Genomic DNA, 21,086 nt, shown 5'->3' with positions numbered 1-21,086 from the left:
TGCCGAAGACCACGAAACAATCCGACACTTGTGAAAAAAGTTATTCAATGAAAACCTATTGGCGACGCGACGTTGATTAACACGTAAAGGAATAACAAAATCGAGCAAAATTTCTGAATAGTCTATGCTTAATAACTTTTTTCACAAGCATGGTCGCTGAATCTATTTCCGTTTCCGAAAATGTCATAGCACGTCTGGTTTTGCATTATGCATAATTTATCGATCTCAGTTATGATGTATGTGAGTTTTACAGTTTGCATGCTAATTTATGTGCTTTACTTCACCTTCTTGATGATTTAGAGAAGTGTTGTATCTGATCATATAAAAGAATCAAAACAGGTTTAAATAGCGGCTGCAATCATGTTCGAAAATTTCATTGAATCTCTTTGAAATCGAGTAATTTCCATCAAACTCAGTCTCACACAGAGTTTTGAGTCCAATTTTACATACTCGATGGAATGAGTTACCAACAAAAATCATAATTTAAATTTCATTTAAACATAAATTCAGTATCTTACACAACCTTCACGGACTATAGCACAAACATGTGGCGAGCAGGAGCATTTCAGGAACGATCAGGAGCGACAACGGAGTCTACAAACTCAAATGCACTGGAGACTAATAATTAAATCTTTGAGACACGTGAAAAAGATATTTTTCCACTATATAATTATAGTAGTTTATCCAAAAGTAACCTACAAAATAGTTTGAAATAAACTCTAATTTGCTTCAAATAAGCAACTCTTTAATTAATGTTCGAATCCACTGAGCAGAATCTCAATAGATACAATAGTGGATACGAGTAACTGACACTGAAGAAGTGGTAGTCGAAATACGCGTATCTGTCAAAGATAAGCATTTATGAGCGGAATTAAAAGGTATACGGCACTCCATCTAATTTTAAGTAAACCCCCCTTCTCCTTCAAATACAGTATGGCCCATAAAAAAATGCGAAAATCGTCATATCATGTTTTATGGTAATTTTTACATAGAAAATGTGAATCAAACATAAATATTATTCATTATTTGTACTGTTTAATCCACTTAGACTCAGTTTTCCACTTTGGACATGATCTTTATCTGTTACTTTCACCTTACCAGGGAGGAATTGGAAGCATACCTTCAAATTTTATCATGCGGACGTCGAGTTCAATATCTGAGTAATGAAAGCTTCTAAAACATCAACGATGGTGTGAGATTCTGCACAAGCTTTGCCTCCAGCATACGCCAATATAAAATGATAGAACCGGTTCATACCTGGGAAATGGAGACTTAAACATATTTTCGAAAAAAACGGCTCATTTTGGAAAGCTTTGATTGAACCTTCATATAAGTGTGATAAACGGCTCCGTTTTGCTTAAAACCTATGAGCTATTATTCATATAAGTTGTCTCTAACCGAAGGAACAAGTTTTATCCTCAAAAATCTGTTATAGGCCTTCGTATTTATTTTTTATTCAACTTTAACAAAATATAAAGGCATATCAAACCTATAAGACGCAAATGCTCTCAAAACTATGATCCTGGCAAAATATTTTATTGTGATCATGAAAAACACGTTCTCTAAGAACTCCTCCATCCTCTGATACCAAACAAACTAAATTTTTCAACAATAAAGTGTGATTTTTGAAGGTGGAAAGTTTATCACCAGAGTATACGACAATCAGACGCTGTTTCTAGCTTTGGGCGGAAAAATCCCTTCGAACCTATTTGCTTTATTACATTATTTAGAACAGTAAAAAAAATATGACAAAAATTGTCCTGGATAGCAAAGTTGTGTCAGAATATACTACAATAATCAGAAAATACATTCACTATCAAAAACTATGCAAATAACGCCTGTGGATGCTATATTTACGTTCAAATGATTTTCGCATTTTTTTATGGGCCATACTGTAAGAAGTTAAAAGTTCCGATGAAGCATTTAAGAATATAGTTTCCGCAGGAAATGTTGCAAAAAATGTAAAAAAAAATCAGCATATTTATATTAAATATTTTCCAACAAAACACTGAAAAAGAACTAAACTAAATTCTCTGAAAAAAAAATACTTTAAATTGTGTATAAAAATCATACATTTATAGTTGAAATTGGAAGTTTTATAACTTTTCAGTGCTTATATCAAACTTTTTATTGGCGTTTTTCATTTTTTTTTCAGATTCAATTATTATTATTATTATTGACTTGCTATCGCTAGATTCCAATTTCTTTATGCGAATATGTTTTTGTTTTTATAAGTTTCCAATTTTTCATTCCTTATTATTATCTATTAACCGGTTAAAAAATATTTTTTTCAGCGCTTGATTAGACTTGTTCACCTTTACCTTCCCGACCTCCGACAAACATTTTCTAATAGCTGCTATTTCGTCAATTTCAATTTGATTTTTTAGAAACCACCCTTAGTTTACTTTACAAAGATACCAGTTACTTGTCATAAATGGACAATGTTGAATTCAGAACGGTGCCGGAGATATTCAGGGTTGTACTAGGGTCACGGGGGTGCCAAATTTGGGAAATCTGATTTTTTTTTTTTATTTATTGCAGTTACAACACAGAAGTTCTTATGTAAAACGTACGATAATAATCGATTGTCATCATTTAAACATAATTTGAATAAGTGGAACGTCATAGCCGATTCCGCTACGGCCCGTTTGGGGACATGTACGTTTCATGTCCAAAACATACAGTGCGACATCTCAATCATCTTGAATTCGAAAGAACATGCCAATATAGGAAGAATAAGGAATAAGGAAGAATGTGTAAATTGTCTTTTTTTTAATAAACTAAATATCAATAGATTTGGCCACAGCAGAGCACATGACACAGGTTCCGTCAAGGCCTCTTTGAGAACATATTTGTTTTTGTCGAAAACATACCTTGTGCCGTCTTAATCTTCGTGAATTCGAGAGATATTGTCAATAAAATAGAATAACTCGGTTCGAGCAGATGTGGCCTATTTAGATCTCCTGGCGCAGGTTCCAGGGGAATATTTCAGTTTCATGTCCAAAACCTATTGTGCAACGTCTCAATCTTTGTGAATTCGATAGAACATGCCGAAAAAAAGGATTAAACCCTGTGTTGCCACTCCACAGTACCTCGCACAGGTTCCAGGAAGGCTTATTGTATGAGAAATCCGTTATTTGAAGAAAAAAATATGTCAAATTATGAAGAATGGCCTCGCTACCAACAAACATCGCCATTCCAGAGCACAAGGAACCAGTTTCGCCGAAAATTCCTCTGAAACTTTTCCGTTATATGCACAAAACATGCTGTGCCACGGGTTAAGAATAATGAAAATTCTGAAAAGTTTTCAAATAAATCTAGGATAAAATGCATGCCAAAATCAGCATCGCACAAGATGCCAAATTAAGCGTTATCAATGTCAATACAAGTTGTATATACTGCTTCGCGTTAGAAAATGGGTTAACCAAGGTGCGAAGTTTGATATTTGACCAACTTCGCCGCGTCGCAACTCGATTCTCAATAGCGCGCATGATGCACACGGCGGAGGGCATAGATGCGCACTATAGCGAAATGACTCGCGACGCGGCGAAGTTGGTCAAAAATCGAACTTCACACGTTTGTTCATCCATTTTTAGTCGCGAAGCAGTATATAAATCCCCAATACGACCCATTAACGACAATCTGTGTTGACAACAAAACATGTTGTAAATAGTGCAACATAGAATCACGTTATGCTATATAAACTGACAGATCATATATCAATCCAAAAAGCATCGTATGAAATCGCAATAACTTAGCAAAAATTGCCACCCAAACTTTGTATCTGCTGACGATGGGTCTCAAAGAACAACAAAGTATGCGTCGCTGTACATGAAACATATGTATACATATTTATTAATATTTAGGAGAAGGTATCGGCCGTGATTGTATTAATATTGGCAAATAATCACTGATCGGATATGTAACCCTTGGTGGTACAGTGGTAAGGTGGCCGTTTCCTGATCTAGAGGCCCCGCGTTCGAGACTCGCTGGTAACTTTTTTTTTATTTCCATCCAAACTTTGTGGCATCGTATATCTGATCGCAGAAAGTCTGAAAAAGTCGTGCCAAGTACGTATATAGCCTCCACTTTGGTAGGTATATAGCCTTTTCATGCATTCTATACGATTGAATTGGTTCATTTAGAATGATGTATAACAAAAGTTATACCAACCAAAATGTTGACTGGGTACGCTACCGACATGCGACATGTTTGATCCTGCCTCATCGCTCGCCCCCGCAGGAGCAAGCGTCATGGTCAAAGGATTAAACACTACTCCTCCTGTAACAAATCTCAGACTTATTTAAAAACTTTCTAAATCAAGCAATGAATTGGAGACGAAGACACAAAAAATCAGTATCTATAAAATATCAACCAAACAAGTTTTCAGATTAGGGCAAAGTTGAAGTGAATCAGAATAGTGTTTGATACTTCGACCTGGTTGCTTACTCCTGCGGGGGTGGGCGACGAGGGCAAGATCAAACAGGTCGCGCGTCGTTCGCGTATCACGGTGGAATAGTATCGCGGATCGCGTAAGGGTGAAGATGAATCAAAGCAAAACCTCAAATTTTCAAGAACACATCTCTGGAGAACCGAACACCCGTTTAAGCTGAAAACTTAATCGATTGGTCACCACAAGCTAGTGACTAATCGATTAAGTTTACGGGCGGTCAATCATGCTCATGCTCATGCTATTTCTTCAGTTAAATGCCTTTAAAAAGGAAATTGGTGGAGATTTCGGTCAAATTATGATTCTGAGTAGGACTCCACATAATTATTACCCATATTCTCACATAACCAGGACATAAAGTGCATTATAAAAACTTGGTTGGGTAATTTCCACATATGTAGTTATATGTGAGATTTTGACTGAATACCATGCGAGTTTTTGACAAAATTTTAAGTAGGATTCCTTTTCAGTTTCGGAGGGTGTCCTCACGTTACGTTGGGTTGAATTTCTATAGAATCTTATCTAAGAAATCAGATCGAATCATCAGAACCATTCTCACAACATTCCGATCCAGGTTATTAGATAATTATTTGACATTGAAATGAAAACAGGAGTAAAACGCCATAATACTAAGTTTTACGTAATACAGTTAACTCTCCCTTACTCGATATTCCGTATCTCGATATCGAGTTAGAGAACCATAGTAAAAGTTGGTTCTCATGGCTAACTCGATGGTCCCTTGGATCGCAGTTGCATTGGTTTTGTGTTCTGTAACTCGATACCTCCCTAGCTCGATGGTCCCTTCAATATCGAGTAAGGGAGAGATGACTGTATTAGCAATTTTTTTTTCAAATATGAAAAGAATGTTCTCTATCAATGATATGAGTTTGATTGAACTTAGAAAAACGAAAACGAACTTTCAATAGCATTTTAAGAATGCTTCTATTAAATAATGGTAGAACATACCAATTAATTTCATGCTGCCATTTTTATAGATATATAAGGGGATATCTTAGCATAACTTACTTTCAAGTGGGCTCTTCATCCCTCTAAGAATGTTCTTAAAATTTTATGGATTTATTTTCGCATCTTTTGGTCAGCAAAATATGGCTTATAAACTGTATTGATGGAATTTATTCAAAAAACAACAAGAATTTTATGAACCTAAGCAAAAATAAATGGGTCAACCAGCATTTCATCGGGAATATACACTATACTGATATATCAATAGATCCAACAGGTTTATGCAAATTCATGTCTGAAAATGTATTAGACAATTTAATAACCTCGGGGCTATCAGACATATGACTTTTTACAGAATTCTGTCTAATAATTCAATTTATGTATTCAAAGTATTTATAAACAGCATTATCATGACCCTTGAGGATTTTAATGAACCATTTTTACAGAATGCGCGCTAGAATTTCCTGTATTATAGATAATATAATGCATGTTTAATAAATTGAAAAATAAAAACAAAACTTGAGCTTCAAACAAGGGACGCTCAAATTTAGGTTCACCAAGGGCGCCATGAGATCACGCTACGGCTCTGCCTACTCACCTAGTTTATTTTTCATAAACTCGGCTGTGTTTTTCGGTTTTTAAATATAAACCAATAATTGTCAGGTTGCTATGTACCGAAACACGACTCACTGATACTTACTCGAGATCTTATGAAATTCGTTTGTCGATTACTCGGCTGTGCATATCTACATTGCGGGCTGTTGATAAATCATTCGAACAATTTCTGGCAAGTTGTTTTTAAAAAGCCTGATTATTTGGTAGACTTTATAAGTTTTATAATCTTTCAAGACGTAATGATTGCTGAATATAATCTTTGAAGAATTCAAACACAAGATCAATTACCGTAGTACATTTGTTTTTTCGTACAGAGGAAAGGGGGCATTGCCATTGCCCCCTCTGGCTACGCACATGCGCACATGATCTACCCAGCGTTAGCTTTCGAAGTCTCCGTGATGGGTTAAAACAACTTAACGTTAGGTAAACTCGAAATAACCCAAATTTGGCTTATTCCATTGCGTCTCTCTCTGTTTTTGATAAAATTGCTGTTGCGAGAGAGGCAAAACAACCCAACCATGGGTAAAAACTGAATGCAGTTTACCCAAATTTGAGTTAAAAGAACTTATTTTTTGGGTAGTCTGATTTCTCCGTGTATGATCATATGAAAATGGGAATGGATCAAAACTACATACACTCCCGTGCCAAAGTTTGGGTTCACCCCCTCAAAAACATACAAAAGTGTTCTGTCCATAACTCTGTGATTACACGACCAATTGAAACTCTTATGCACGGGAGTGTACATCCAAATGGATTGTTCGATAACTTTAAGGATGTAATCCCAAGAAGAAAAAGATTATTTAAAATTTACTTGGAATATCATAGAATAAGGTTATGAATACCATAACAATACCAAAATGCGCTATGATTTGAACCACAATCACTGAATAACATATAATTGAGGAATAAAATCAAATGATGCTATGTCATTTGTACAAGCCCGCGCAACATTAAAACCCCATTCATATACTTTTTGAGAACATTGGCGGAATAATCTGAAAACTTTTCTGTAAATGAAACCGTCATTCAAATCATCCTATAAACGATTCAGGCCATCCCTCAATATATTGTTTCTAACAAAAGACTGGGATTACTAGAACTCAACCAAAAATAACACAAAAAATCTAATGTCATCAAACGATAAACACTGTCGACTCACTGAAATCTGTGAAATTGTTCTAGAAAATTTGAAAAAAAACATATTTTGTCTCATAACAGTCACATTGGACGGTAAGAATAAAATGTAGTAAAGTTGAGCTTAAAAAAGACAATTTACACCGTTTTCAGCCAAAAGCTGCATAGAATGAAAAATCACGAACATTAGGCAACGGACGGCACAGAACACAGTAGAGTGTTTCAAAGAATATAACATAATGATTTTAGTGCTACATTGATTTATATTTTTGGTCGATACATTGCTGAGAAAGTTGCCATATTTCTTCAGTGTAATTTCTGAAAAATGACACGACATCAAGTGAAAAATAAGTAAAAAAACATAAATTTGTTTGGACAAAACTTCTACGTAGTACGAGTGACTCATAGCCTTTCAAATAAACTATTTATAGAGAGTTTCAATGACGCGTGTAATAACACAGATATGTACAAAAAAAAACTTTTCATGGTTTTATAGGAAGTGTATGGTGTTCAAATAATTGTAGTTAAAGACGATTTCAAACAAAATGTTCAATTTTGTCATGTTGTAAATTTGTTTCCTTAAAGTAAATGAAATATTTTTTTACAGGAAACTGCAATTAAGGTGACGATGAATGGGCACAAATCTGGAGAATTAGATATGCGTTCAAGCTGAAAACTAGATCATTTGGGTCCTAAAATTTTTAATGAAATCTTGTTTTTATTTAACAATACGAAAAAGCATGTTACTGCAACTACTTTAGCAATTTTTCCCGTTCAAATAACCGCTACATCATGTTTAAATTTTAATTTAAAAATTGGGTCCATAAATGAACCTTGACACTTTTGATCAACGTTCGCTCAGTCGACAAAAACACCGCAGGGGTTTAAGTTTTAACACTGGGGTTGTTCCTAACTGACATTTCGAAAGGGACACGGGAAACAAAATATACCTAAAATTTGAGTTTAAGCCAAGGGGTGTGACAAAATCTAAAGAAACATGAGTGTTTTTTAGACTTAAACCAACGAAAGCATTAAAAAATTGAGTAAACATGTGTTTTTGGCCTAAACTTCAGCGTTTGGCACTAAAATTGGGACAGGGCTTTAGGACCCTATTGGTCTTTCGCTGGTGGGAATCAATCGATGAAATTTTCAAAATGATTGGTTCTTCAAATTTGTGCTATTGAAAATATGAATTTCGCCTTCAATTTATCTTCCCCTTAAGCTTAACTTTTAAATCACAAGATTATAAGGCAACAATTTTGCCAAAAAAAAGATAAGAAATTTCAAAACTCAACACGATGCAGAAATCCAATTACTCAAACGGGAATAAAGTAATAGGATGTAAAAGCTGAGCGTATCATATTCATTTCCGTAACACTGTAGGTACTAGTTGTACATTCCTGTTCGGATAACAGCATGTCCACTATTTGCTGTGATATTCAGATTTCGACCTCGACCCACAGTACTGGCAAACAGCTTGATTTATCCACACTTGACCACTTTGAAAATGCACTCATGAATATAATTTCTAGTAATTATAGAATACTGAAACAGGTTCCGCCACCTTGCTCAAATCATTCTATCGTGCCTGCAGCAATACAAATTAACTGGCATTTCCTTGTAGCACTTTCACTGTCGTTACAGCTGCTGAGCATCAATGTCTGTTTCTAGTTTAGACACAGATGTTCAATACTTTCCAGTTGTACTGATCACTTCAAATAAAGTCCAGTTTACAACTTAAATTCGATTGTTCTTCCACAAGCACCAACGAATTTCGCTTTCATGACATTTCAACAAAAATACTCCTCACGTTTCGTTTCAAAATCGAATACAGAATGTACATTGTTCAGTAGAATTAAAGAACAACTCACCAATGAACAATCTTAACCACATCTTCACGACCGTTGAATAACACTTTGCTCGATTATTCCTCAAAGTCCTTTCCAGCAGCACTTTTTTGTAACACCAAACAGCTTCTTCAGCAACGCGAGAATTTACTTCAATCAAACGACTTCAACGACACGGCTTCTGCACGTGAATTAACAAGACTTCGCTTGGTTTTCACTACTTTTCTTGGGGAATGAATTTTCCGACCGACATGCTTCGCGCATGTCTACCAGCGCGCAAATTAGACGGATGCAGCTCTGTACTTGGCATTTATAATATAAGAAATCACAAATGCCCGTCTCGAGCCACGCGCGGTCCGTAGAATTGAGCGCAAAAATCCGAAACATTTGCCGAAGCTTTCGGGGTCTCAGAGAGGTTACAAGCGAACTCGAAGTGTGGTGCTGGTTGTGCGCTGTAACCCGTTGGAGAGTCTTGAATTGCGTCGCGCGCTCCGTTGTGAGAAGAGAACGACCACGGGTTCGGGCCACCGTCGTCGATGCAAAAAGCTCAAATATGGCTATTGCAACACTAGGGGTTCGTGAATCATTGATACGGGCCAAGCTTTAGCGTGTGTTGTTGCTAGTGTTCTGAATCAAATCGCAGTTGAGTATGATTTCAATTGTTGTGATTGTCTGTTCAGAAGTTCGAAGGTTTGAAAAAAATACTATGAAAATCACTGATTTTAATTTCATGTCTTTAAGTTTCTGGTACACCGTCCTTCTTATCTAAGTCAAAGAGTTGTCGTCATTTTTTATTACTTGTTTTCTTTTAGTTTTTTTTTCCTTTTGTTTGTTTCCTTATTCATTTATATTTATTCATATTTCATATTTTAATTAAGCTTGTATTGAAACATGTATTTCATGTTTTGTTGCATGCTCCTGTAGGGCGAGTGATGAAATCGTGTCCGGTTCGCCCAAGTGCGATGGCGAAAAAACATCTGTCATCTATGCTCATGCTCATGCAGTTATTTAAAGCAATATCTTTGTCGTTTAGCATGACGAACTCTGCAAACAAACAATCCTTTTCCTTATCCAAACTCTCAATGTTTTCTTGCGGAAGTGCAGAGGATTCCTCGGCAAGGCGGAGGACCCCATCCCCAAATTGACCTGCATTCGGATGCAGCCGGTGCCGTATTTATTTGTTATAATAATAACACAGCGCAACAAAAACAACATTTTTGTGTATCTCAAGGATCACACGTCTCTAGTCAATTTGGGATTGCTGAATCTGACACTACTTTCAGAAATGTTCCAGCACGTAACGATTATGAGCTTCTGGTCGCTAAAGTTTAATAAAATGCTGATGTAATTGATATTTACCTGACATTTAAGCTATGATTTATTATCTTTTTTGTTATATTATCCACCAAACATGTAGAATAGGACTTAAACTTGCATGTAGGATAAAGTTTGAGTTAAATTGCAAGATTAAATCTTGATTCAATCGATTGCAGTCTTCATTTACATCTCTTCGTTTCTTTTATATCGCAAGATACAATTCTTTTCTAAAGCACTAAAAAAACTTTAGAAAATCGAGAGTAATATAACTTAATATGGACTTGGTTGATGAGTATTCATTAACAATTGAAGTTTAAATTCAGTGGTAAATTGAGTAAATAAATGGCCCAAAAGACTAGTAAACTTGCATGCAAGTTGACTTAAATCGTTAAATAAAAGATATCTGCAAAAGCATTCAACCAATATTAGACCATTTCACAAATTTCTAAAAGTCTGGGATTCTACCAGTCACGTAAAAACAATAGTGAAATTGTATAAATCAATCAACCCATTCTCAAGCCAACTCGTGAAGAGTAAGCCTCAATACTCAAAATACGTTTAAGAAAAGTAATAAGTATTCGGTATTATTCGGATTCATTGATTTTAAAATCCTTATACTTGCAGAGCTTAGTTTTACATGTCTTCCTTTGAAATCGAGACTCAAATCAAACCTCTTTTGAAATGATGCTACTCCATAACCCCTAATTTAAAAACCCGAATGTCATTAACCCGGAAGTCATCACATCACCCTGAATGATATTGTCCTGAATTTATATTTACTTTGATAATGAAATTCGAAGTAATGCCATTCTATAATGGCATATAATTCTATAAGGTGTATAATTCTGAAAATACAATTCCCAGTTTTTGTTACCGTTATCGATTTAAAAAATATTTATAAAATATAGCTCCAAGGAACAACTTTTTATACAAGGTGAAATTTATTAAAATTTTAAATCAACAGTTTTTATTTATTGTTACATAATATTTAGAAAAATAAACATAGAATGTTTGAAAGAAGGGTAAACTTGTGCTAAATATATCAGAATCTTCAGTGTAAAATTTATTCCAACAGCAAAACTCAAAATAAGAGTTAATATTTGAAAGAACGGTAGCACATAGAATTTGTTTTTTTTTATGAATTTAATAAAAGGATCTTCTGAAATAATACTTGGAGCAATTCCTGGAAATATCCAAAGGAAAATTGAAAGAACATAATGGGTAGAATCGCAAGTGAGGGATGAAACAAATCCATAGAAGTTGAAAATCTAATAGAGTGCCAAAATATATTAAAAACACTACCGAAACAACAAATTGCCTAACATCCTGGCAATGTACATAAAAATCCATCATTGCATTTCACTTGCTATCTGTAACACGATGATAGATTTTTATGAGAATTTTTTTTCCAAATTCGAACGAAAAAGCTGGTTTGAAGGATGGCTGATGATTGAATGATGGATTCTTGGGTCTTAATAAATTTGCTTGATTGAAGTTGAATCTCAGAGTGATGCTCCATGAAACAATCAGTTTGGTCACCCCTACAATAGATCTTAGATACTATGAACACTCTTTCTCTCAGCATCACACAAAGAATAGAAGAGTATGAGAGCCTTCTGGGCACCTACGGACAAGCGCGACTAAAATCTTGCAAATTCCCATATAAAAGGGAAAGGAATCATCGTGATGATGTTGAATCTTCGATGAGCACCCCCACCGATTGATGGTGACCGACCAATAACTAGCTCAAACCTTCTTCTCCGTATGCAACAATGTAGAGGATCAATCGAACGAGATGTGTGTTTAGTACACGACAGCACAAATATTGACGGTGCTGAAACTTTTCCCCATTTATGCAATTTGTTCTGGCACAATGCAAACATGTGCCCGGTGTCAGCGATAAGCACACGCTATTGTTGAATTTATAATTGAAAAGATTTTGAGAACACGATAAGATGAAGAAGTGTTACAAAAGCTTCGTTGCTTCATTGCGTTGATTAGACGTTGATACATTAAATTTAAACCTCAATTTTGATAAGTTTTGGAATGGATCATCGTGTTCAGATGAAAGATCTATAGGGAACCTTATACACGTGTACATTAGCGTAGTTCAAGTTACAAAATGTATACAAATCCAATCAATTTTTTACTAAATGAGCTATGGCGGGAGGTACCTTATATGTAAGAATTATTATTATTGTAGAAACATTAAATTAGGTGGAAAGCACAATGAAAAATTTTCAATCCGAACAAATCCTCGACTGGCTGTGATTCAAATCTATGGTATTGCTGAGTGACTGTGTGCCTCTCTACCTCTCTCTACCATTCAAGTACCAAGTTTCCAATTGTATTTCGGTCGAAACATATTGCTTGTGCAAAAATTATATCCTTTCACCCATCTCATTTCGGTATTGTCCCAATAACATAGAGAATTGATATTGCCCGAACAATAGAAAGACATACCATATGTAAACCATCGACTTGCTGCAGCCTCAACCTTTTCAACGGATGTCGAACCCCTTACATGGTCCGATCAACCAATACCATTGCACAAAGCATTCTAATCACGATTGTCGACGATCAGTTGTCACCGGCCTTCAAAGATCGATCAGCCAGCCTCGCGCTTTCTTCGTTGCGCTTGGATTTTTGATTTGTGATACGGTAATAAAGGCTACACGGTTGTTCCATTCAAGCCTACAACGGACAGCATTCGGCCATTATTTGCGTCGAGCGGCACCGATCGCTTCCATGCGCCAGTAAATTTCATACTTTATCGTCTCTTTACACTTCTTATAGTGTACCACTTTTGTAAGCCCATTAATGATACAATTTCGGCCACGGAGAATTTCCTCTATCTATAGGCCTTTGCATATTTTAATTAAGTTTGATACAGTTTTCAAAATTACGTCATCACCAATGGGCAATGGGGTTTTCTCTCCCGGCGATCGAACACCGAGAGGGCCGGCCGCTTCTTCTACGCCAGACATTGAAAATTTTCGCCGTCCATAATGCACGCAAACATGGACGTTGACAGGATTTTCATCAAGGGGGAACGAACGAAATCTCAAATAATCATTTATAAATTTCTCGCAAAAACGATCGTTCTACACAGCTTCTGTACAATTTTTGCATGAAACTTCAAACTAGGAAGAATATCCACCCTGTTTCTGGAGTCCAATACGCGTCTATTTGAGTAACGGGTTGATTTAACGTCTTGGAGAATTCGAGTATGAGAAAATTCTGAAGATTCGATTCGTTGCAGTCCCTTTCATTGGAATTTTTTTTTAGGCAAAAAAATTCTAGGTTGGAATATAACCACAGTTGCTCCAAGAAATCTGTAAGATAGATTCCATCAGCACTTCATCCAGGGAAACACCAGTTCTTCATATATTTCCTCATAGAATTTTTCAAAGTAGTCCTTCAGAGAATACGATATAAATTATCCCAGGAATTTGTCTCGAGATGCAAGAAGGGGTTCCTCCAAAAACACAATGCATAAGTTCATGATTGTTCTAAATGATTTCCTTTATAACAACATCAAGGAGTAGCCAAAACCAACTTCCAATAATTCTACTAAGTATTATTCTAGACGCTCCACCGATGATGCATCCAGAAATTTCTAATTACTCAAAATTCGTTCAAAAAATATATCTTGTTTTCCTTCTACCATCACGCATGAAATTCCTTTAGGGGCTGTATTAGAAATACATACTATCAACACAGACAAACAGAATAAACAAAAAAAAATAATTGAAGAACTGTTTTGTGCAACAAGCCCTGCAGAAGGCGCTATTGTGAAGCGTCAAAAACGAAAAAAAAACTATGCGTGCGCCTCTGGTAGTGAGGTTCTAAACATAGCGAATTGAAATTGATCGTTTAATTAAAATATTTACAGCACTAAGGACTGTTCATTTAAGAAAGTGGACACCTTCTTCTTCTCTCTGGCGTTACGTCCCAACTGGGACAGAGTCTGCTTCTCAGATTAATGTTCTTATGAGCACTTCCACAGTTATTAACTGAGAGCTTTCATTGCCGATTGACCATTTTTGCATGTGTATATCGTGTGGCAGGTACGAAGATACTCTATCACGGTGCTCCAATTACTGTTATTATCAAATAAAATATACCATTCAAACGGCAGTCAGCAGTTGATTCCTAACGTTGTTCTGGGTCGATTTTGAAAAAAATCCTTAGTTAGAATTTTGAGTTACGCCCTTGTGAAGTTTATATGATAGAAACCACTTAAAATATGCCATTTTTACTTGTTTAAACAAAGAGATTATACAAAAATATGTAGTTTTGATTTTTTTATCTGGTTTTAGATATTGAAAAACATTTTCATAAAAAAAAATTCTAGACCGACATTTGGAAAGGGCCAATGCTATGTTTAGTTATTACTTATCAACCAATACACGAACAACTATATCTAACAATTTAACGCCTGATAGTGATTTTAGGAAATTGTCCAAAGCATTCAAATATGAATGAATACTTCTTGGACAGGATATACAGATACGCCCTTTTGAAGTGTATGGAAAGAATATTGCATGGTGAATTCCGTTTCATCTATAATCAACGGTTTGGTGCATACATAATCATTACAACTCTGCGCTTGTTCTTATTTCATTCAATTTAGCAAGTTGCACAAAATTTACACGTACACATATTGTCTAGATTGACATTATAAAAGGGCCAAAGTATAATTGAAGTATAAGTATCAATATAGCTGAACATCAAAGTTGATCGCAACATTCGAACATAACATATCTGTATCTACATAATTCTATATTCTATATTCTATTCAATTCTATTTAATTCTTTTCTGTTCTAATCTGTTCTATTCTATTCAATTCTACTCTACTTAAAAAAAGCTTAAGTTCCTTAAAATACATAAAAACTATCATATATACGTGGAAACCCTTATTTGGACTTACTGTGAAATAATAATTCATATCTTCATTTTTATGGGTCATATGAGAAGCACGCATTAGGAGTCAGAATCTGTGCATAGCAATTTTTTACAGAGCTGGGAGCGCTAAAAAGCCGTACAAATATCGAAAGAGTACCGTTCAAATCTTTTGCACGCAGTTGTTAATTTTTACAGTGTCCATTTGAAAAATATGTATAAGAACAAGTAGGGTTGATCAGAGTACAATAAATTTAAGTAGAGTATAATTGAATAGAATAGAACAGATTAGAATAGAAGTGTGTATGTATGAATATATAATATAGATAAAGATAAGTGATGTTCGAGTGTTTCGGTCAACTTTGATACAGTCATTGTTCAGCTATATTGAATTGTGTATATTTCAATTATACTTTGGTCCTTTTTCAATGTCAGTATAGACAACATGTGTACGTGTAAATTTAGAATCGTTCAAATATTACGCAACGAGGAGGTTCGGTAGTGTTACGGTTCATACGTTTTCCATACAAAAGCTGTAACGTGGGGGAGGAAAGGGGGTCTCAAATTGGAAAATTCTGCGTTACATTTGAATACAATTTGAATCATTCCTTCTATGCAACTTGCTAAATTGAATGAAATAAGAACAACCGCAAAAGTGTAATGATTATGTATGCACCTAGCTAACCGTTGATTACAGATGGAGCAGAATCCACCATATCCCATATTCCATATTATTTTCATACATTTCAAAAGGGCGTATCTGCATATCCTGCTCAAGAATTTTTCATACAAATTTGAATGCTTTGGACAATTTCCTAAAATCACTAACAGGCGTTAATTTGGTAGATATCATTTTTCGTGTATTGGCTTATTAGTAATAACTAAACATAGCATTGGCCCTTTTCAAATGTCGGTCGAGAAAATTTTTAGAAAAATGTATTTTTTAATATCTAAAACCATATAAAATATTAAAACTACAAAATTTTATTATAATCTCTTTGCTTAAACAAGTTAAAGTGGCATATTTCGTGTGATTTCTATCATATAAACTTCACAAGGGCGTAACTCAAAATTCTGACTAAGGATTTTTTTTTAAAATCGGCCCAGAGGTGCAGAACAACGTCAGGAATCAACTGCTGACTGCCGTTTGAATGCTATGTTTTATTTAATAATAACGGTAATTGGAGCACCGTGTCTATGCCCTGGGAATCGAGAAATTTTCCTTTACGAAAAGATCCTCGACCAGCGGGATTCGAACCCACGACTCAAATCGCATCGAAAAAATTAGTTATTTCGGTCAAACTTTTTTGTTTTCAGTTTTACGTGAATGTGGTGTACATAATAGTTGTAGAGGAAGTTAAAATACACATGTTTGCTCAACATTGCAAGTTTGTAATTCTTGTAATTTTGAAGCTATAAGCAATCTGAGCTCTAAAATATTTAGATACCCATAACTCATCCCAAGTTACAATTTCAAAGCTTTTTGTCTTAGATGTTATTTGTGAAGGTTTTATTTTAGATGCATAAAATCCTAACAGATATAAATAAGTATTGAACAGTGCTGAACGATAAAACCCACTTTAAAATGCTCGGTAGATACCTGGGCGCGTTAACCAACTACGCCACATAACGGACTTTGGTTTCAGGTTGGCCGATTGCGCTTCAGAATCGTTACCCGTTCCGTGGCGTAGTTGGTTAACGCGCCTAGTCTAGCGTATTGGGAGTCATAGGATCAAAGCCCACCAGAACGATTCCATTATTTTTTCACAATTTTACATCTCAATTTGTCCAAATTTACTTTTGTTTTATCGTACAAAATGCTTATGTTTTCTTTTTTTTGACAAACATAGCCACAGTGAAAAATAAACAATAATTATAAGTATGAATTTTACTCAGTATGTTTGTCGATTCTATTGTGGGCATGAATTTTTTAAGTATTTCACTCAGAGTAATTTCATTTATTTAGTTAACATCTACACAGATAACACTGAATCATCCTCGGTTCTGCCCCACGCTCGCCAAATCGATACGCACTTTATCCGCCCACCTAGCTCGCTGCGCTCCACGCCTTCTTGTACCAACCGGATCCGAAGCGAACACCATCTTTGCAGGGTTGCTGTCCGGCATTCTTGCAACATGCCCTGCCCATCGTATCCTTCCAGCTTTGGCCACCTTCTGGATACTGGGTTCGCCGTAGAGTTGGGCGAGCTCGTGGTTCATCCTTCCCCGCCACACACCGTTCTCCTGCACACCGCCGAAGATCGTCCTAAGCACCCGACGTTCGAAGACTCCAAGTGCTTGCAGGTCCTCCTCGAGCATCGTCCACGTTTCATGCCCGTAGAGGACTACCGGCCTTATGAGCGTTTTGTACATGGTACATTTGGTGCGGACGTGAATCTTTTTTGACCGCAGCTTCTTCTGGAGGCCATAGTAGGCCCGACTTCCACTGATGATGCGCCTCCGTATTTCACGGCTAACGTTATTGTCAGCCGTCAGCAAGGATCCAAGGTAGACGAACTCGTCGACCACCTCAAACGTATCCCCGTCTATCGTAACACTGCTACCTAGGCGAGCCCTGTCGCGCTCGGCCCCACCAGCTAGCATGTACTTTGTCTTGGCCGCATTCACCACCAGTCCAACTTTTGCTGCCTCGCGTTTCAGGCGGGTGTACAGGTCTGCCACCTTTTCAAATGTTCGGCCGACGATGTCCATATCATCCGCGAAGCAAACAAATTGACTGGATCTCGTGAAAATCGTACCCCGGCTGTTAAGCCCGGCTCTCCGCATAACACCTTCTAGCGCAATATTGAACAACAGGCACGAAAGTCCATCACCTTGTCGTAGTCCCCGGTGGGATCCAAACGAACTGGAGTGTTCGCCTGAAACCTTCACACAATTTTGCACACCTTCCATCGTCGCTATTATCAGTCTCGTGAGCTTCCCGGGAAAGCTGTTCTCGTCCATGATTTTCCATAGCTCTACGCGGTCGATACTGTCGTATGCCGACTTGAAATCGATGAAAAGGTGATGCGTTGGGACCTGGTATTCACGACATTTTTGGAGGAACTCAGAGTAATATGTACGTCTATTTCAATGAAAACAATCGAGCAATCTTTCACGATTGAATATTTTAGGGAATTTACATGAATCAAGCAACCCTCAATAAAGATTCCTGCACCTTAATCTATAATGAAAATCTTGTCAAAATCATATCAGCGGTTCATTACCATTATTTAAGTGTTTTTTCTCATGTTAACCATCGTATTCATCAAATAATAATTTCATAAACACAAAAATGAGCTTGTCAAAAACAACACTGATTATCTCTTTAAATAGAGCCTTCTAGTACAGTTTACAGAGAAAATTCATGTTGGTTTTTATTTCCTACTGTAATATCTCCATTGAAAACATGCGATCTCTTCTTCTTCTTCTTCATGCGTATAAAACATAAATAAAACTGCTCTTTTATAAATTCATCAGTTTTATTTTGAAAAGCTACAAGAACAAGTATAATCAACATATTTGACAAAAAAAGGTGATTTTTTACAATTGAGATTTACAATATGTACATAAATTTTCATTCTATTATTTATTGCCTTCTTCCCCTCTTGACACAAAATTATGACAAAGATTTGTTCCGACCAAAATGCACAAAAAAAAGGTAGATTCATCCGGAGGTTTCTTATTCAATTTCTTTAAGGAATAATTTAGACATTAGTCAGGAACTCAACCAAGGACGAGTCTATGACTTTTTTGTAAAACTATTATTACAGCAAATTTGGAGTTCTAAAAGCATTATATTCAGAAAATTAATCTTAGTATACTTTTTAAGGTAAATTTAGCGTTATTCATGGTTAAATAAAAGTAAAACCTGGAAGAAGCAGGCATTGAATAAGTTCTGAAAAATAATTCCAAGAGTATTCTGAGATGAATTCTTGTTTTAATATTTTGATAAATCGCACAATTTAAGGACGAATACCTGAAGAGGTACTTCTGGTTGAATTCTCAGAGAGAACCTTTAAAAAATAAAGCAATATTGCAAATCCATGTGATTTTTTGTTTTTGGTGAACTTTCAAAGAAGCCTTGAAGGGGGATTCCTGAAAGGGTTTCATGGAAAAATCTTCAGTGAAATCTGAGAGAATTGCCTGGAGAAATATTATCAGTAATCGCCGTATGATTGTGCCCGGTTCGCGTAGTAACCGAACTATCGGTATCGGCCTTCCATGAATATGCTCACGTATTCATTTCAAATTATATATTTATCGTTAACCAAAACGAATCTCTTTCCGTATCCAAACTCCCAGTGTTATCTTGTGGAAGTGCAGAGGACTCCTCGGCTTCCATCAGGTAAGCAACACGTCAACATTTCCCTCCCATCTCCGAATTGACCTGCATTCAGACACAGCCAGCGCCGTTATTGTTTGTTTTAATAATGAGAGCACCAGTACTTACACATTGAGGATTCTACCAATCCAGAGCTAAGATCCAGGTTTCAAATACGTTTCATTAATAATTGCTATATGCATGTTATTAGCTGTAAGAAAATTAAACAGCTCGTCCTCTTTACCATTCAGAGAACGAGCATTCCAATTTAAAATATTCAAATTATTATGTGGATCCAATGGAAAAACGTAATTCAATAACAATTTAATTAATAAATTTTACACCGACTTGAACTACTTCAGTTATAGTGGTGGCTTTGAACATTGCATCAATTATTAGATTCAATTGTTCAGTTAGAAAATTGAAATCAGAGGCAGATATATCACTTGAAGTGGGTACATTTGACAATTGTCTTTTAGAATTTTCGGTAGACGAAGAAGCGGAGTAGATATTACCTGTGGCGTAGGGTTTTTTTTTCATTTGATTTGAAACCAGTAGAATGGGTACTCATAGTACGTATAGGGGAGGAGTTCAAATTACCTGCTACGATATCGGCATAGGATTTTCCGTGGGTAGATACATTCGAAATTAAAAGATTCGAACGGCTATCCAACGGATTAAGATTAGTTTGTGAATGAGCATGATTATGATCTTCCTGATGGGTATGATTCCTAATCAAGTGATCAATTACTGAAAATGAGCATTATTCGATACTCTACCAGGCAAACTACGGAAACGACCGTTATCGTAACGGATATTATCTTTCATCTGCCTGGCACGAGCATCAACGACTCTCCTTCGCAAAGGGCAATCCCAAAAATTTGACTTATGATTGCCCTTGCAATTGGCGCATACGAACTTATCGGTATCTTCCTTCACTGGACAGACGTCCTTGGCGTGAGAAGAACCTCCGCAAATCATGCATTTATCATTGGCAAAGACGGCACTGAGTGGGGTTCTGGTAATTTCCTCCAGGTTTCTGGAAATGTTCCCATGTCACACGGACATCGAACATAAGTTTTGATTTTTCTAAAGCTTTAATATTATTTAGTACTTTTTTGTTAAAGTGAACTATATAATATTCTTGAGAAAGCCCTTTCCGAACAATGCCTGATTGCGTTCTCTTTTTCATTTTGATTACTTGGACCGGGGGAAATCCAAGTAAATCCATTTTTGATCTCTTCAGGTGACTTATAGTACATTGGAAGGCCTTTCAAGACGACTTTGAACAAACGTGCAGTTTTGTCATCATAAGTAAAAAATGTGTGCTTCTTCTCTTCAAGATGTTTGAGAAGAAGTTCGCGATCTTTAAGAGTTTCCGGCAAAACGCGGCAGTCTCCTTTCTTTGCGATTTGGAAGGTGACTTTGATTCTGCTAATGGAGATCAAGATCTCCTGCCTAAATCCCTCAAATTCGGATCAACTGACCACGATAGGCGGCACTCTCTGCTTCCTCACTTGAATCGAAGAG

General features: G+C 36.2%; 1 protein-coding gene across 1 annotated transcript in view; it reads right to left on the bottom strand.

The window, feature by feature from the left end:
- Positions 1-9,306, bottom strand: part of LOC5575811 (mediator of RNA polymerase II transcription subunit 15) — a 65,680-nt gene extending 56,374 nt beyond the window's left edge. Inside the window, exon 1 of the mRNA XM_021852244.1 lies at positions 9,034-9,306. Coding sequence (XP_021707936.1) covers positions 9,034-9,055 — 22 coding nt within the window. The 5' untranslated portion in view covers positions 9,056-9,306. The remainder of the gene's footprint in view (positions 1-9,033) is intronic.
- Between the last annotated feature and the right edge of the window lie 11,780 nt (positions 9,307-21,086).

The sequence above is a fragment of the Aedes aegypti genome, chromosome 3, assembly GCF_002204515.2.
Source record: "Aedes aegypti strain LVP_AGWG chromosome 3, AaegL5.0 Primary Assembly, whole genome shotgun sequence".
Classification (NCBI taxonomy): Eukaryota; Metazoa; Arthropoda; class Insecta; order Diptera; family Culicidae; genus Aedes; species Aedes aegypti.
Note: the sequence above shows the minus strand (reverse complement) of the source record. Positions and strands in the feature narration are given on the sequence as shown.